We start from the raw sequence: 18,242 nt of genomic DNA on the forward strand, positions 1-18,242 counted from the left end.
TCTCTCTGTCCCAAAAATAAAATAAAAATGTTGAAAAAAAAAATTTTAATTTAAGTCTTTTATTTTTTGAGAGAGAGCGTGCAGTGCAAGTGGGGAAGGGGCACCGAGAGAGGGAGAGAGGCTCCCAAGCGGGCTCCCCGACGCGGGGCTCGACCCACGGACACGTGAGATCGTGACCCGAGCCAAAACCAACAGCTGGTCGCTTAACACACTGAGCCGCCTGGGCACCCACATGTTTGAGGTTTTTGACAAACGGCAGTCACTCCCACAAACACGATTTCTCGCAGTGACCTGTGGCACATGTATCACGTCCTCCCTGGGCTGGAGAGGACGCACGCTCGGAGACGTGAGGGTTTGGTCAAAAACCGCGCTGCTGGTCAGGAGAACAGAGACCCCAAGCCCGTCCGGAACCCAGCCCAGCCTCCTTCCACCGCATGACAGACCACTTGTCTAACCGCCACCGTGGCGCAGAGGCACATGCCCCGCTCCGGATCCCCATGCAGGGGCGCTGACCTCCCCGCTGGTACACGCGGGAGGGATACTTCTGGCACCGCTCCCCAGCCGACGGGCACCTCCCTGGCCCAAGGCGTGTACGGGAATGGACTTGAGTCTCCTAGCAGCTCTGCGGACGCTCTTCCTCCCGAGCCCCAACCTCTTCGCGAGGAGAAAGATACTTAAGCGACCGAACCGACGCAGTTCAGGGTTCAGGCACATGAACGACAAAACCCATTGAGAGACGGGGGCCTCGGGTGGGGAGCAGGGGACACAGAGAGAACCACTCGACTCATTTCAACAGCCCCTAAGGTGTTTCGACCACCACGCAGTTAGGACGGTCACCAAAGAATTAGCACGTCAATAAACTCGGGACATGGCCCTGCTGCCAGGCACGCGGGCAGGACCCTAACCTGCCCACCTGCCGCGGGGTCATCGTCTGTGGACAGGACGAAAGAGGTCCACTCTCTGCCTCCAAGTTGAAACCCTAACGGCACAGGAGCGCACACGGGCACAAGGTCGCCACAGACACCGTCCCTGGCGGTGTCCTCGGGGCCCAGGCTCCGGGCGGGGAACGTACGGGGTGGGTGGGGGTGAACCCATCTGCCTGTCTCAGCACGAGACGAGCTCTGACAGCTCCTTCTCCTTCCTCGAGACAATGACCGTAGGAACCGTGCCGAGGAAGCAGCCCCAGGGAAGGGCCCTGGCAGGTCCTCAAACAGTTGTGCTGCGGCTGCGTGCGGCTCAACACACCCCGGGACGAGGCTGCAAAATCCCACCACCAGCTGGAAACCGCTCCTCCCAGCCAGACCCGGGAATCGGGAACTTTCCGGGTGCAGAAACGGGCGCGGGCGCCCGAGTTAAACACTGCCTCTGACGGACTCCCGGGCGGAGGGCTCCATGTGCCCTGGAGGGGGGCACCTGACCCCCGGGCACCAGAGCCCTGCCTTCCGGGACAGGCGACAAAGGCAGTGGCTGGCCTCTCCCCTGCAGCTCAAGGGCAGGTCGGTGAGGCGGCCTGTCTGTCATACCCACGCCCCGCCCTCTCTTCTTCCAGGGCCCAAAGGCAACGAACTCAGCCTTAGCCCTAATGCCGGAGCTTAATTTGGAACGAAAAATTGAGGATCTGAACTCCAGTCTTGCAGGTCACGTCCTTCCTGACCCACCACTGAACCTGGACCCCCCCCCCCCGCCCCGTACGAACACACACAGGAGCTGCAGCCGCTGAGAGCCCCAGACTAACACCAGGTTCCCGTCCCTGCCAACGCAACGTCAGAAAAGTCAGGAAGTGTTCTGGACTGTTGGCGGTCCCACGGCATTTGGAGCAGGGAATACTGAGGCTCCAGCACACACACAACCGAGAAGCAAGGTGGGTGGAGCGCTGAAGTCTCTCTAAGGAAACGTCAAAGGTAACGGCGCCCTGAGGACGCAAGTCACACACCTTATCAGGTGACTTCAAGGTCCACGAACCGTGAGAACTGCAGGCAGACAGGGACTCCACGCCCGTCCCCGTGAGAATCAGTGCGGGCCTCTGGGCAAGCAGGTCCAGGGTGAAGCCGCTGGGCGTCCCTCAGGCACGAGCCTACAGGACAACGTTGTCCACTAATTCCTGGAGCTTGGCTGGCCCGTTCCAGACGGTGACGGTGGAGAGAGCAAAATGCACGGAGAAGGGACAGCCAGCCCTCTCCTCTCCGGTGACGGGACGGGAGCTCCCGCCAACACCTTCATCTTCCCTGCAGACGTTCCCGAACGTCAGAAGCACACGCCCTGGTGCACCTGTTAGCCCGGGCGGGATCCCCATAAAGTCACCACTGTGATTTCACAGACCAGTGAAAGATGTCAGACTCTCGATTTCAGACCAGGAGAAACTGACCAAACGAACAGGGTGCCGGAGGGAGCGCTGGGCTCTCACGCCTGTGCCTCGGGGCCAGGGCTACGACTGGTTTGCGCACTGAGACTCCTCTCTCTAAGACCCCCAGTGTCCCCAGAGAAAAGACAGTGCATTCAACGCGAGGGCTTACTGTCCCTGTGAATATATCAAACCACAGGAGTCCCCCCACGCCTAATTTTGAAAATCCAAAACCGTGCCACTTATAAAACGAGAATATCAAGTTTCACTACAGGAAAACAGCCAATAGCTGAACAGGCCTTACACGGGGACAATCCTGGGGGAAAAGGCAGATTTTACCCACTCAGGAGGTAAAGGGGTGAAATGTGCTCACCGTTGGACCTCGCTGGGCACCTTAGAGGATTTCCAGTAAGGGAAATATCTGAAGGTCTCCGGTCCTGCCGCCACGTAAAAGTGGTTATCTTGCAGATCCTTGGAGTTGTCCAGAAGATGTCCGTTCATGGTAAATAATCTGTGAATAAACAAAGAAGAAGTGGGCCAGAGACTTTCGAGCACCGATCTCGGGACCGGGGGCGTTTGCAGACAGTACGACCGGGACGTGGGCTACCGGCGGGCGAGCTGGTGAACTCTAAGCAAGTGAAGTCCAGACAAGCTAATGAAAGCCTGTAGGAGCTGCCCTTCCAGGGTCAGGCTTGCCTTCCATTTTTAGCCTGTTTAATTAAAGTATATTTTTAATTACGTACAAATGCTCAGGGGCCCTTGAGAACATTTTAAGCTCTTGGTTGGTGTTCAATTAATTTTAACTAATACAGCAAAAATTAATATAAATTGGCTTATTTTGTTGTAACGATTCTTGGAAAACAAACCAGTATTTATTAGCCATAATACGCCTTTTTATGAGCACCAAAAGACTAGTATTTGTCTACCTTTTATCCTATAGTCTTTTTTGGCAAGTATTCATTCACTAATTCAGTCACTTAAGAAATGATTTGGGGCGCCTGGGTGGCGCAGTCGGTTGGGCGTCCGACTTCAGCCAGGTCACGATCTCGCGGTCCGTGAGTTCGAGCCCCGCGTCGGGCTCTGGGCTGATGGCTCAGAGCCTGGAGCCTGTTCCGATTCTGTGTCTCCCTCTCTCTCTGCCCCTCCCCCGTTCATGCTCTGTCTCTCTCTGTCCCAAAAATAAATAAACGTTGAAAAAAAAAAAAAAAAAGAAATGATTTAAGGGGCGCCTGGGTGGCTCAGTCGGTTAAGCGTCCGACTCCTCATTTCAGCTCAGGTCATGATCTCGCAGTTCGTGGGATTAAGCCCACATTACGCTCTGTGCTGACCGTGCAGAACCTGCTGGGGATTCTCTCCCCCTCTCTCTCTCTCTGCCCCTCCCCAGCTAGTGTGTGCGCTCGCTCTCTCTATCTCTCTCTTCCTCCCTCTCTCAAAGTAAATAAATAAACATCTTTTAAAAAAGAAATTATTCAATTCACTCAATGCTGAGCATCTATCACACACTAGACAATGAGGGAGGCACTGTCTGGGATAAAAACATGGGTAAGGAAGTCACTGCTTCCCCAAAACCAAGGCTTGTACACAAACCTAGGAACGGAAATGTGACCAAAGAAGGGCAAAGATCCAGCCTTCCAAGAGGAGGACCCACCTGGAATCAACTGTAGGCCTCACAAAAGTGGGGGCACCAGTGGGGTGAGGATGTGGTAAGATTTCTTCACGTGCAGATGCGTAAAGCATTTGGGGTCGCAGGAGGGGCCGGGGCCAAAAGCCAGAACACGGGGGTTGATGGTCACTGAAGTGTGAAACGCACACACAGAATTTGCGCATCAAAGTCTGGAGCCTGGAACTCCGGGGCGAGGAATTTATCACGGACTTTGCCGCAGTGAGTGGATGTCGCTGTGGACGAGCGGACAGGAGTTGAGTGTGAGCATGGTCAGCTGACCGTTGGGGATGCGGACGGAGGAAAGGAACCTGTCCCGTAAGAGGAGGCTCAGGTTGCCACAGCAGGCGTGCGAGGTGATCGTGAACCAGAGCCGCAAGCACCAGAGTGGCAAGGGGAGAAGGGCAGGCCGAGCGGGTGGAAACCACAGAACCGCCCTTGCCCTCCACTCATCTCCCCCAGACCTTAGCATCAGAACCACCCGGATGGCTGCCACCATGTAGACAGCCAGGCCCCACGCCCAGAGCCTCTGACTCCTGAGTCTGGGATGAGCCGGAACACACATTCCTAACAGTGCCGGCCAATGCCCATGCTGCTCCGGGGGCCAGGGGAGCTGCAGCCCCAGACCAGCCCCGGGGGAACAGGACCTTCCAGACAGGAGACAACCATGAGCAGCCACGGGGAGCTGTGTGGGCAGCAGGTGCCTCAACCAGGAGCACAAGGTTTCCATGTGAAAAGCAATGCCTGGAATTCTGTTCTTCTCCTGCCATTTTGCCCTGGGACAGCCAGTGCCTGGGCTCACTGGAGGACCGCACAGCTGGTGACGTCCCCAGGAGTAAGTCAGGGAAGCACCGAGTGGGCAGGGGGCGCAGGGAGGCGGGCAGACTGAGCGGTGGCAGTGCCCGGGCCCCTGCCCGCAGACCCTGTTCCGACCCGCACACAGTGTCTGGTGGATTCCACCAGGAGCGGAAGCATTGGATCAGATGGACCAGGAATTTGACATAAACACGAAAAACATTGTAGACGAAATACGGGCAGAGGCTACCAATACGAAACAACAAGGAAGTGTGGCAAAGAACAACTAGAAAAGCAGATACAAAGAGCACATCCCGGAGGGCGGGGAGACGTAGAGCAAGTGGGGAGTGGACGAGGTCCAAGCCGCTGTGGGGACTCTGAATCGAGGGCGTCTCCCAGAGGGAAGCAGGGGGAGAGAGAGAACGTGTCTGAGAGAAAAGCTGAGATGTATGGATGAGTAGGAACGCCAACATCCAGAAAGTAAGAATCTCGAAAGATAACTTAAAGCAGAAAGGAAGAAAAATGTACAGAAATAACGAAGACGAATTTCACAGAAGTAGAGAGAGAGGGAGGACCTCAAACTGAAAGTCAATAGACATCAAAGACAGAGAGGTCACAGAAAAACTCCCACGTAGGCACGTCAGGGGGACTCCTAAGGACGCAGGCCTGCATCCGAAGGGCTCCCCCCACGCAAGAGCCCACTGACACACCACAGCACGCACCACCGATTTTTCAACAGCAGTCGCGAAGGCCCAAGACAACGAAGTGACATCTTCTCAAAATCTGAGAAGAAACAAGTTCGAGCGAGCCAAACCCTCAGTTAAACGGGAGGCCCGATAAAAGTACCGTCACCTTGACAGGCCTTGGAAGATGGGCCACAGGGACTCACAGTAGAATGTTTCTACAGGAGGGGTTAAATAAAAGGAAAGAGCGACTGCAGAGACGCTGGGAGGGATCTGTGAAGCAGGGCGACCACGCGCCTTGGCACGATCCCTGTTGTCATTAAATGAAGTTCGATCAGAGAGAACATGTTCACAATAACCCAGAATTCAGTGCCGGGGCCGGGGTTGTTGAGGGGAGACTGAGGAGCAGGAAAACAGGCTTATGTTCTTGTCGGGGAGGGGAGAGACAGAGCAATCAGTTCAGAACTGACACCGGAGGAGATAGAGTCCAGATGTGACTCTGGGACCACGGCGGGAATCCGGCCGGCTGGGGGGAGGGGCGGTGCAGGAAAGGAGCTGTCCCCAGCGGTGGGGCTGCAGGAAAGCTGGGTCCTGAGGAAGCCCCGTTCAGATGTCCCAGATGCGCCAGGAGCTGCAGGCCGGCCCTCAAGCGAGGGGAGACCCCAGGGACGAGACCAGCGCCTGTGTGTTCATCCCCACGGACGTCCTCACCTGGAGAGAACTAAGGGAGAAAGACTAAGTAGGGCTTATTAATCTAACGTGCTCTTTTCCCTCCAAATATCGTGTTTCCTTGCCTTGCCTCTGTCACGTCACATGTGACTCACGGGATTGCTGACCCTGACTCCTTCCGGAAGCGCACACAAGTGTCTCCTCCACGCGACTGTCTCTCTTTCTTTCAGAATAAAACGCTGGTATTTATAACCGCATTCTGGAATCATCTGGTCTGTAGGTGACAGCTAACTCCCCTGGCACGTGCAGGGTCACCTGTGACTCACCACCCTCCCTAGGTTAACGACGCTCCCAACAACAGTTTAGGTCCTGCTCCCAACAGACCCTCAGTGTTCATCGCTGGCGTCACAGCTCTTGATGGTAAATCAGTCGCTTACATTGCAATGTGCCCCCGAGAGAGACCATTGACGGAAAGTGAATTAGGAGTAAATGTTTTGGCTCTTCCGACCCAAGGCCACCCGGAGACCATCGCTGTCCATAAAGCGGTCCTTCCAACACTCAGGACCACTCCACACCCCTTACTTTTCAGTTTCGAAGGCTTGTGTCTTCCCTACACTTTGCTCCTTCCCACAGTGGGGCCTCCTTATCCCAGCCACGTTCCCAACACTGAGGCTTTAACCTTTCCCTCTGCAACCTGCTAGCCTTGCTGCTCCCCTGCTCTCTCCTGGTCCACTCGGACCCTCTCATCCACACCAGGCCCTTGGTCTAAGTGCACCAAACTGTCCCCGGATTTACCCCCATAACAGCCACAGCCACCCTGCCTCTCCCTGGCCCCATGGCCACTGTACCTCTGTCGTCCCCGCTCTGTCCACCCGCCACTGTCCACGCCACCTCTGTCCCTCCCACTTCTGTTTACCCCCATGGTCACTTCACCTCTGTCCCCGCTCTGTCCACCCACCACTGTCCATCCCACCTCTGTCCATCCCCATGGCCTCATTCACCCCATTCACCACACCTAGCACATAGTAGATGTTCAATAAACTTTGTTCCATGAAAAATGAAAGAAACTGGCCAAAAATAAGTATGTAAAGGGACAAGAAATAATGTCTGCCCCCAAAGAATTAAAATCGGAGTTAATGAGAGAGCATTGTAGCCCTTGCTGGTCCCGGAAGGACATCCCCACACTGTGACCGGGTCTCCCCCAGGTGACAGAGCCTTACTTTTGAACGCCTCCTAGAGGGAAGACTTTTTCCCCAATCATGGCCAGCACGCTATTCCATTCCGTCAGACTGAATTTGGGTATGATAATTTTTACGGGTGGGATAAATAGTCTTCCATTTGTGAAAACACTGTAAGAATAAAAAAAAAAAAAAGCATTCATTAGTACCTCACACTTGAGGGGGAAACATTGGAAATTCAAAGAAAGATCTAGAACGACAGAGCCATACGCAGCACGCAATGCGCCAGGCAGCCCTCACACACACCGCCTGAGTCCGCAAAGGGACCGTCACCAAGCGCCCGTGCTGGAAGTCCAGTGACGCTGCAACGACGCCCGGAAAACTTCTCTTCACGGAATAAAATACGCCCAGATGAACAGGACAGAACCTCGCTTTTTAAATAATATGCCTCCACCATGGCGGGTAAAGTGAAGAAAATGGTGCCCGTTTGGCAAACAAAAGGCGGGTTTTGCCATTAAAAGTGCAGTCACTTTCTCTTTCCACGGGCCAAGACAGTGTCCCCGAGGAAATAATGTGCGATCCTCCAAAAGATAGTAGAACAATTGGTTTCACCCGTGCAGTCTGGAAGCAGCTTTGCTGGAATCCCAGCGGGTTTATTTTATTTTCCATACGTGTCCGGGTGGGGAGTGGGGAGGGGGGTGGGGTACTCGATGCAAAGTTCTCCTGCTAATGAGACCAGGCCACCCCGGTCCAAGCCACTTGGCAACAGTTACATGCTCTTGTAACTCATACTAAAATCATGTAAACTATGAGCCTTGTTTCTTTAAGTATAAAAGTGATGAATAGTGTTTTTTTTAATATTTTTTTTAAATTTTTTTAATGTTTATTTATTTTGAGAGAGAGAGAGAGACAGAGCATGAACAGGGAGGGGCAGAGAGACAGGGAGACACAGAATTGGAAGCAGGCTCCAGGCTCCGAGCCATCAGCCCAGAGCCCGACACGGGGCTCGAACTCACGGACCGCGAGATCGTGACCTGAGCTGAAGTCGGACGCTTAACCAACTGAGCCACCCAGGCTCCCCGATGAATAGTGTTTAACACGAAGGTGCTCAATTTTACAATTCTAGTTTTCAATTTTTTACATAATTATTTGTGGTTGCTGTTGCTTCATTGTTACTGTTTTTCTGTAATGCAAATAATTTAAAACTGGATGAACGCATCGCCTTTTCAGATCAAATATAAACTTTAATCTGTGCAAAAAATACAGAGAATCCACTTTCTTTGCTAATGCGCTGTACCAAGGGGCTTCCAATCAATGCAGAAACCCCCTTCTCCCATATTTAAAATATTGCCCCAAAATAACCCTAGAAAAGAATGTTCTGTGCAAGTTATATTACAATGCATTTATGTGATATTATGCCCACAATAGATTTGCTACAATGTTTCCATCTATTGGTTTTCCTTATGCCAAAAGAATTCTTTCCGAACATGGGTCACTAATAATAATACAGGAAATAAATGTTTAAACCGGGTCATGTTGTGTTTTTGCTTAAATCTTTAAAGATATTTAACGTACACTCTTTACCTGAGTGTGGGGAAATAGGAACTCTTATGAACTGAATTGTGTCCTCCCCCCCCCCCAAATTTTGGCATCTCTTGCAGACCTAAGACACATGCACATACACTGTGGCTGCAGCTAAAAGTGTGCACAGTCTTCCTCGGGGGCGAGTCAGTAACACAGACTGATGAGACGTCTGTGATCAATAACTATTGACCCATTCTTCCCACTTTGTGAAATCCAGCCCATGGAAACGAAACAGATTTACATGCAAAGATGTTTCCCATAGGATTATGTATAGAACCGAAAATATAAAACCAATCTGCATGTCCAGGTACCCAGGAATGTTACGTAAATCGTCGCATGGCCATACGATAATAAAGTGTGAAGCAGTTTAAAATTGTTTATGCAGGATTTGCATTTACGGGGGGAAATGGTCAACTATAACGGATGCTGTAAAAAACACGACAGAAGGCACAAAGAGAACACTGAAGGTAAGCGTTCTTCAGGCCAGTGGCGGTTGTCCGAGGAGTGAGATAAGGGATGTTTATTTTATTCTTCACACTCTTATAAGTTCCCACATTTATTTATAATAAGAATGTAATTTTTAAAGACAAGGAAGGGAAGTAAGTGTTATTTCCAACTTAAAGATTAGGAAATTACAAGTTCAGAGGGCATGCGGGATGGAACACATCTCCCAAACTGAAGAATGAACTAGACCCCTTGCTTTGCCCGGTTTCACGGATCAGACGGTCCATCCGCCACCCGACAGATGACCGACCCCACCTAAGTGCCCAAGAACGGTTTCCGGGGAGAGTCTGCCATGGAGAGGTGACAGACAGGCAGGAGCCCCTGAGCACTGGGCAAAAGCCAGGCGTGGTTAGATGAGGGAACGTTTGAAATTTGGAATGTTGTGTAGCCATTGTTTTAAAGCACAGCTTATCCACATGGGCTCCTATGGAACCACCTCCAAGATGCATCGTGCGGGGAGAAAAAGGAGGATACACAGAGGTATTTGTAGGATACATATGCTTGCCGAAGCCTGGATCTCCCAGCCTGTCTTACAAGGATACAAGGCGGGGGGGTGGGGGGGGGCACTCACTTTGAACATAGAACTTTTAGAGCTATATATGGCCATGGGCACAGATTTTTCGGGCCACAAAAAGATAGTTACATTTTTTTAAAAACTTTGAAATAAGAGAAGAAGTTAAAGGCATAAACCTACTACTCAACACACCTTATAATGTGCTCATTGGTGTGTAATAGGAAATATTTTTAATTTTTTTGACGTTTATGTTTGAGAGAGAGAGAGAGAGAGGGACAGAGTGTGAGTGGGGGAGGGGCAGGGAGAGAGCGAGACACAGAATCCGAAACAGGTTCCAGGCTCCAAGCTGTCAGCACAGAGCCAACACGGGGCTCGAACCCACGAACCACGAGATCATGACCTAAGCCAAAGTCGGACACTTAACCGACGGAGCCACCCAGGAGTCCCTAATAGGAAATATTTTAAATATTTCAAGTAGGACATATTTTAAATTCTTTAAGATTTTTTTTTTTTTTTTGAGAGAGAGAGCAAGTAGGGGCAGGGCAAAGAGAGAGGGAGAGAGAGAATCCCAAGCAGGGCCTGCACTGACAGTGTGGAGCCCGATGCGGGGCTCGAACTCACAAAGCACAAGATCATGACCTGAGCTGAGATCAAGAATCAGACGCTTAACCGACTGAGCCCCCCAGGCGCCCCTCGAGTTTTTAAAATAGGAAATATTTTCAATTTTGTTTAAACAGGAAATAGCACATAGATCTAGGAGCGGACCTTAGGTGACGATGATCCGCCGTCACAACACCTGTCACGTCACAGCTTGCTTAGCGGCAGAAGCAGGACATAAATCCGCGCCTCAGCCTCCACACTTCAAACCCACGTGGCCTCACCAGCTCCGTTCTGCGGAGACCCAGGCAGGCAGGGGAGCGCCGGGCTCCGGGTCCAAACTCAGCCGTGACCCCCCAGCACCCCGGCCCCCCCCATCTGTGAGGAAGGGAGAAACCACTTTCTCCCTTCAACATCGAAGCCTCCGGAACCCATCGCGACTGTCTTGTTTGCCTGTTTTTGCAGTTACAAGGTCTCCAAGCAAACATGATCAGGTCTTTGTAGAAAAGACACTGCGTTTGAATGGATATTTGGGTCCATCTAGTGGAATTTCTAGCACACCAATATGAAGGACGAGGCACAAGCTGCCGGGGGTAATGGTCTATAACAGACAAAACTTGTCCGTCAAAATAAGTGAGAATCACAGATGTCTTGGCTCATGCCAAAAAAAAAAAAAAAAAAAAAAACAAAAACAACGTAGGCTCTTTGCCAGGAAGGACCGTGAGATTTGTATACATTCTTCAGAAAGAGCTGCCCTTCACAAAATTTGGAAATGCTGTGCCTCCCGTCATGTCCAAGCAGCTCTCAGATTTGTAGAAGGTGCAGGGAAAGATCCCACCACTGAAGGCTGCGCCTTGCAGACACGTAAGGGGACGTATTTTACAGACATGGTCATCGAGGTTCTGAGGGGACGGGGAGGGGCCACGTTTGGCCAATAAACAGGGTGTGTTTCCTGCGTCCTTCTGCTTCCCAGGCTGGGCTCCGACGAGTCTAACGGGGGTTTGCGCCGAGGGGCCCTAGCCCTTCACTGGGGGGCACGAGCGTGAAGGGCACCTGGTCAGGAGTGCGGGAGACGCCCGCTAGTGACCCTCAGACACGGTGAGCCCACGCCTCTGCGGAAGCCCACTGACCTTCTGTCCGCCGGGAGCAGAACGTGGTGAGAGGAGGGCGCGATCTCGCTCACGTCAGATATTTCAACCTGTAAAGTAGTAAAACCTCCCAATATAAGAAGGATTTGGAGAGTCTCTGCTCCGTGACCAGCCTTGGACGGGTGTCCTGGAGCTGTCACTTGGGGGCTCTCACCACCCCTGGAGGTGTCACTGGGGGGGGCCCTCACCACCCCTGGAGGTGTCACGGGGGGGCCCTCACCACCCCTGGGGGGGGGGGGGTAATGTCAGGAAGCCAGTTCAGAAAGATGAGGTTTGTGACCTCCACAAAGACGATGAGATGAAAAGCCGGATTTGAACCCACGATGGTTTGAATCCAGCGTGTTCTTTCTACAGCCCCAGAACGTAAGGCAGACTGGCCCACAAAGCTGTCTCCATCAGCCCGGACGTACTGCCCCGGGCACCTCTACAGCTATAGCACCGGCTGTGGCTCCCAGGGCCACGTTCCAGTCCTGCACCAACGCTTGAGCGGGAAGTGTGGTAACCCTACAGGTCTTTGCTCGTGGTGGGAAAATAACTTGTAAAGTGTCCTTTCCACGTCCAGCAGCGACAACTGCTAGATGTTTTTTAAAAAGTGAAAAGCCTAAGACTAAATTCTGTGTGTGAGGCCCTCGCCCTTCCAGCCCCAAGTAAACTGTTCAACAGCCTGGCAACTGGATTGATTTCCAAAATCAAGGTTCAAAGAGAAGAAAGGATACATGGCACCTGAAAGGCTGAATCATACAGGTGTCCTGTCGGAGAGAGAGAAGGAGAAGGGAGGAGAGGAGCACAGGAGGAGGGGAGGGAGGGAGGGGGGAGGAGGAGGGAAGAGGGAAGGAGAAGGGAGGAGAGGAGCACAGGAGGGGGGGGGGGGGAAGAGAAAGGTAAATTCTCGCTTTCTCCGTATCCCTTCCTTTTTTTTCTGTTTTCTTCTTCTTTTTCTCTTCTCTTCCTCTCTCTTCCGTCGTCTTTTCTTTTCTCCTTTCCTCTTCTTTCTTCTTCTTCTTCTTCTCCCCTCTCTCTTTTCTTCTTTTCTTCCTTTCTTCTTTCTTCCTCTTTTCCTTTTTTGACCTCGAGTCTACCTGGAACTTATCTTTAAGGAGCCACAGCAAGTAGTGATCTGTCGCCCGCGAGGCCTTACTCACTTGAGGAGCCGGGACGTTCGCTGGAAGGTTTGCCACCTGGAAGGCACATTCAGGTCACAATGTACCACCGGTCTGATCTGCAAAAAGAAAAGGCAAGCCTCGGGACTCGGTTCAGACAACCACTTGCTAAATACGGTTTGCCCAGCACCGCCCCCAAAACAGCAGTGCAGGGGGCGGGAGGCCTTGCTAAGGGAGCACAGGGGAGGACCCAGGAAGGACTCCGGGGGAGCAGACTCCCTGCTGGGAGGGGCCGGGACTCCCAGACGCAGGGCAGGTGACCTCATGGGGACGGGGCGAGAGGGCTGTGAGTTCCGAGGCCGGAAGGTCGGGTGCGAGGGCACGGAGCGCGGCGGCCGGGAGGTCACAGAAGTCCAGAGACACAGACCGGGCCGTTGCGCTGAGGACAGGCCAGCAGCTCGACCAGCAAGCTCCCGTGATGTGCTCCCCAGGCGCCCGGCTGGGCCAGACTGCGGCCCCAAGACCGGGCGTGTGGCCCCTAAGTCAGCCCGTGGGGTTCCAGCTAGGACGTCCCGTGGCAGGGGACAACACCCCCCATGCTCCCCGGACCCTTCTCTTTCCTGTGACTCCAACCTGGGGGCTGAGCCGCCCCCCGGGGCCTGGTCAGCTTCAACCTCACAACCCCTGGGGCCCCGAGAGCAGGGAGGAGAAGGATGTCTGAGCCCTGCCACGGGCAGGCAAAATCCCTCTGCGGGGGTCCTACTGTCATCATTGACAGCCTGGGTGGGGCGAGATCAAGGCCACGGCCCCCACACAGTCTCTAGGCCCCTCCATCACGGTGACCTCCTCTGAAAGTCGCTCCCCTGCTACGTTGCTTGTCTGTCCCACCTCTAGAGGCTCCGCCCCTGAGACACCAGCCCCTCCCACCTCTACAGGCTCCGCCCCGAGACACCAGCCCCTCCCACCTGTAGAGGCTCTGCCCCTGAGACACCAGCCCCTCCCACCTCTAGAGGCTCCGCCCCGAGACACCAGCCCCTCCCACCTCTAGAGGCTCTGTCCCTGAGACACCAGCCCCTCCCACCTGTAGAGGCTCCGCCCCGAGACACCAGCCCCCCCCAACCTGTAGAGAGTCCCCCCTGAGACACCAGCCCCTCCTACCTCTAGAGGCTCCGCCCCTGAGACACCAGCCCCTCCCACCTCTACAGGCTCCGCCCCTGAGACACCAGCCCCTCCCACTTCTAGAGGCTCCGCCCTGAGACACCAGCCCCTCCCACCTCTAGAGGCTCCGCCCCGAGACACCAGCCCCTCCCACCTGTAGAGGCTCTGCCCCTGAGACACCAGCCCCTCCCACCTCTAGAGGCTCCGCCCCGAGACACCAGCCCCTCCCACCTCTAGAGGCTCCGCCCCGAGACACCAGCCCCTCCCACCTCGAGGCTCTGTCCCTGAGACACCAGCCCCTCCCACCTGTAGAGGTTCTGTCCCTGAGACACCAGCCCCTCCTACCTCTAGAGGCTCCGCCCCTGAGACACCAGCCCCTCCCACCTCTACAGGCTCCGCCCCTGAGACACCAGCCCCCCCAACCTGTAGAGAGTCCCCCCTGAGACACCAGCCCCTCCTACCTCTAGAGGCTCCGCCCCTGAGATACCAGCCCCTCCCACCTCTACAGGCTCCGCCCCTGAGACACCAGCCCCTCCCACCTCTAGAGGCTCTGTCCCTGAGACACCAGCCCCTCCTACCTCTAGAGGCTCCGCCCCTGAGACACCAGCCCCTCCCACCTCTACAGGCTCCGCCCCTGAGACACCAGCCCCTCCCACCTCTAGAGGCCTAGAGTGAGACTCGGCATTCAGGGCCTACCTAGACTGTCGTCACACCTGCTCCAGCAGAGCGGGCACAGCGGTAGAGGGTGTCCCCCAGGGCCCCCGGTTGGGCCTCCCGGCCTGACCTGCCTGGATGTCCGGTCCCCCTCCACTCGCTGCCCCTGCCATGGTGCCCTGCTCATTTACACACAGAGACAGCCCAACCTGTGAGGTTAGCGCAGCTCTACTGAATCACCCCAGTGAGTGAAAGTATCTATAAAGTTCCTTCGACAAGAATAACACCGACCCGCGTACCCGGGGTTCACCCTGGGGTGTCAGAGTGAGCTGCACGTACCCTTAACACGGGTGACAAGGTTTGGGCCTCTCAGGGTCTCCCCAGCACTATTTTTTAGACGAGGAGAGGAAAATGTGCTGCTCCGGGTCTTCTGAAGGAGACGAGGAGGCAGCGTCCACGTGTGGCAGCTGGAGAGGGTCAGGAGGACTGGGACTGAGCGGTGGAGAGCCCCTTCGGCGTCCTGCTGAGGGCCTGAGGCACCATTAGACGCAGGGGACAACTGGCCGAGAGGCACCGGGACAGCAGAGCGAAGCTGGGAGGCAGCCCGGTGGCTTTGGACTCGGACAGACCGGGGCTCACCTCCCAGCGCTCACTGTCCGTGACTTTGCCGGGACTGTCTCACCTCTGGGCTGCCATCTATGAACGCCTGCAGCGGGGACCATACACCTCGCAGGGTTTGGGGGAGAGAACGTTTTATAAAAGGCACAATGCCGTACCTGCCACACGGGGATAAATATTCAATCCAATAAACATGCGTCTCCCAACACACACAGAGACGCAGAGAGACGGAGGTGGGGAGAGAATGGAGAGGGACAGACCACAGACCATCTGGCATCTCAGTCTCATCACGGCCCGGATAGAATCGCCGACTGTTCCCACAGCCCGCTGACCGTCCCCAGACTTCCCGGTCTCAGGAACCGGTGCAGCACAGACCCATGTGTGTGACCACAAGATCTGGGGACACCACTGTGTCGTCTCCTCCCTTACACCCCGCATCTCTCAATTCTGCCTCAAAACCGTATCCCCGGACGCGTTCACTTCTTGCTGCCCCCACCGCTGCCACACTGGCCCCGTGGCCCCATGTCTCTGCAGCTCGCCCCCCGCCCCCCACAGTCCCTTCCCCACAAGGAGCCGCGGTCCTGGTAATCACCCGTCGCGATGGGCTGCCCCCTGGCTTAGAACCCCAGTGGAGGAATCAGCGGCACACACACGACAACCCCACCCCTCCCTTCCCCCCACGCCACAGCCCGCGTTTGCCTTCTTCCAAACATCAAGCTTGTTCCTGCACTAGACCTGGGGCCTGGAATGTTCTCCCGGGTCTTAGCACAGCTTGCCCTTTCTTGCGTTAAGAAGTCAACTCAGAAGCAGTTCCTCAGCGACCCTCCCCGACCAATATGGCCATCGTAGCATGCAACACTGTCTGATAGTTTTGTGTTTATTTATTTACTTATTATTGGTTCCTCCTCATAGAATCAAAGCCTCCTGAGAGCAGGGACCTCGGTCGTCATGTTCCACCAAGGACCCCACTGCCTGAACAATGAGCTGCCCACCGCGGGAGTTTGAGAAGTATGCCGTGAATATGGATGAATGAATGACGGATGAATAAATGATAAACGCTTCGGTGGCAGGTGATAAACAGCTCTGATACTCCAGGAGGAATCCTGGAAAAAGTGAGGTCACTGGAGATTGTGGTAATGCACACGTCCGTCCACTGTCACCCTCTTGTCACGTGATATACAAAATTACTTTCTATATAGGAAATTATACACGCCTGCATACCGTTAGCCAAAAAACCAAAGCCGTATCAGCAATACCACGAATTTACTGACCTGGTTTATAACACAACAACAGAAATTATTCCCTGCAAAATTCTATGAAGGTACAACTACCCCAAGAAACAGCTTTCTGGCTGATGGCATAAAATTATGGAAACAGTGAGCTAATGGCTTTTTTTACGTGTTAATGATTCATTAACCCTGCTGTCACCTGCCTAATTAAATAACCCCAGCAATTAAATACATGATTCTGGATTTCTTTTTCCTGCATTTCACGTGATCTCCTAAGAAAGCACACGTGACTTTCTGTCACTGCCCCCGACGGGGACGACAGGTTCCGACATGGTGTCTCACTCACCTGCCGAGAGGCTGAGGGGCTCAGTGGGCTTTCAGGCTCCATAACCAACAGTCCGAGGTAATTAAACCAAATCCGCAGCAATGCCGGAAGACCCCCCGAGGTAACCACAGCTGTGTTTCCCCGAGTGGCAGCTGTGGGTTACTGAACGCCTGCTCTGTGTCACACTACATTCGTGCCCAGTCCTCAAAACAACCAGGCAAAATACCCACATGGTGACCAATCAGAGCCACTGTGTAATCTCCACTGTCAGGACACACTGTCACTAAGTGTCCTGGCCATGACAGGCCATCAAAAATACCTTATGGTCGATTTTAGCCCATTGCGAATTGGAACCTATACCGGCGTGGCACTCGGGAGCCTGCGTCCGCGTCGTCCGCGATCCCAGCCCTGGTTCCACCACCGCCTCCTCACACCACCGTGAAGAGGTTGCTGTGCCCACATCCTCGTGTGTGAATGCGGATCCGCTTCCGGGAGGGACAGCGCCAGAGGAGATGACACATCGCGAGGCGCTGAGCAAAACGCCAGAAATGAGTGAAGAGCTTTCGGCGGTTGTCATTGCTGTTGGCCTCCGAAGTCCTTGGTCTTTGCGCCCCATCGAGCCTCTCCAGCTGCCCTCAGTGAACATCCTCCCAGCCTTTTCCGTGCAAAACTTCAAACCAGAAAGACCCAAGGGAGTCTGGCACCGAGAAAAGACCTCGTCACGGAACCGTAAAGGGAGGATCTCATAATTAGCGAACGGCGCTCGTCGGGGTCTGGAACGTGCAAGCTGACTTAACAAAGATGGCCCCTACGCCACTCGACAGTAGACGCTAAACACACACACAGTCGCCACAGATCACAGAAACCCTGCGGAAGGCGCAGTGGGCTCCGTACAGTTCATGTAATTCATTAGGGAAAAGGTCGTCCTGGACCACCTCCGAAGTCACTTCATTTCTCATTCTGTGATCCTCTGAGTCAAAAAAATAAAAATAAAAAATCAGCATCACTCTTTCCCCAAAACGGCCAAGAATCTCCCTAGGTTAGGCATTCTGGAGCAGTGTGCAAGGGACGGGAGGGAGAGCCAGGCCGATGGGAAGTCACCCTTCATCCACCCCGGCGCCGTTACCTGTAGAAATGGGGCAACTCTGGGCAAACCCTCAGCACCTTTGCAGCCCTCCCCCTGCGTTACACTGCATTGTACTCTCGAGGGGGACGTCAGGCACGTGTGTCCAACACATGGTTGGGGAGATGGGTTTTCGGCCTTCCTGGTCGTGATGATGATGAATTTTTATTTCCCGTTTTTTGGAAAATGTTGAGATATTTTTACATTAAAGAAGAAGAAGAACCACGACTGGGGTTTTGTAATTGACTTAGCTGATATCATGCGTCCATGAAGCTCTCTCAGGGTCTAGATGTTAAGATGTCACCCCCTCTGGGAAGCTGGGAAGGACGCAGGGGCACCTGCCCAGGCCTCACTGAGGGTTT

The 18,242-nt window shown here is 54.0% G+C and overlaps 1 protein-coding gene across 1 annotated transcript in view; it reads right to left on the bottom strand.

The window, feature by feature from the left end:
- DCDC2C (doublecortin domain containing 2C) overlaps positions 1–18,242 on the bottom strand; it is a 158,699-nt gene that overhangs the window by 125,536 nt on the left and 14,921 nt on the right. The window contains 3 exon segments of the mRNA XM_030311828.1: positions 2,711–2,852; positions 7,369–7,497; positions 12,816–12,892. Coding sequence (XP_030167688.1) covers positions 2,711–2,852; positions 7,369–7,497; positions 12,816–12,892 — 348 coding nt within the window.

This window comes from Lynx canadensis, chromosome A3 (assembly GCF_007474595.2).
Source record: "Lynx canadensis isolate LIC74 chromosome A3, mLynCan4.pri.v2, whole genome shotgun sequence".
NCBI classification, from domain to species: Eukaryota; Metazoa; Chordata; class Mammalia; order Carnivora; family Felidae; genus Lynx; species Lynx canadensis.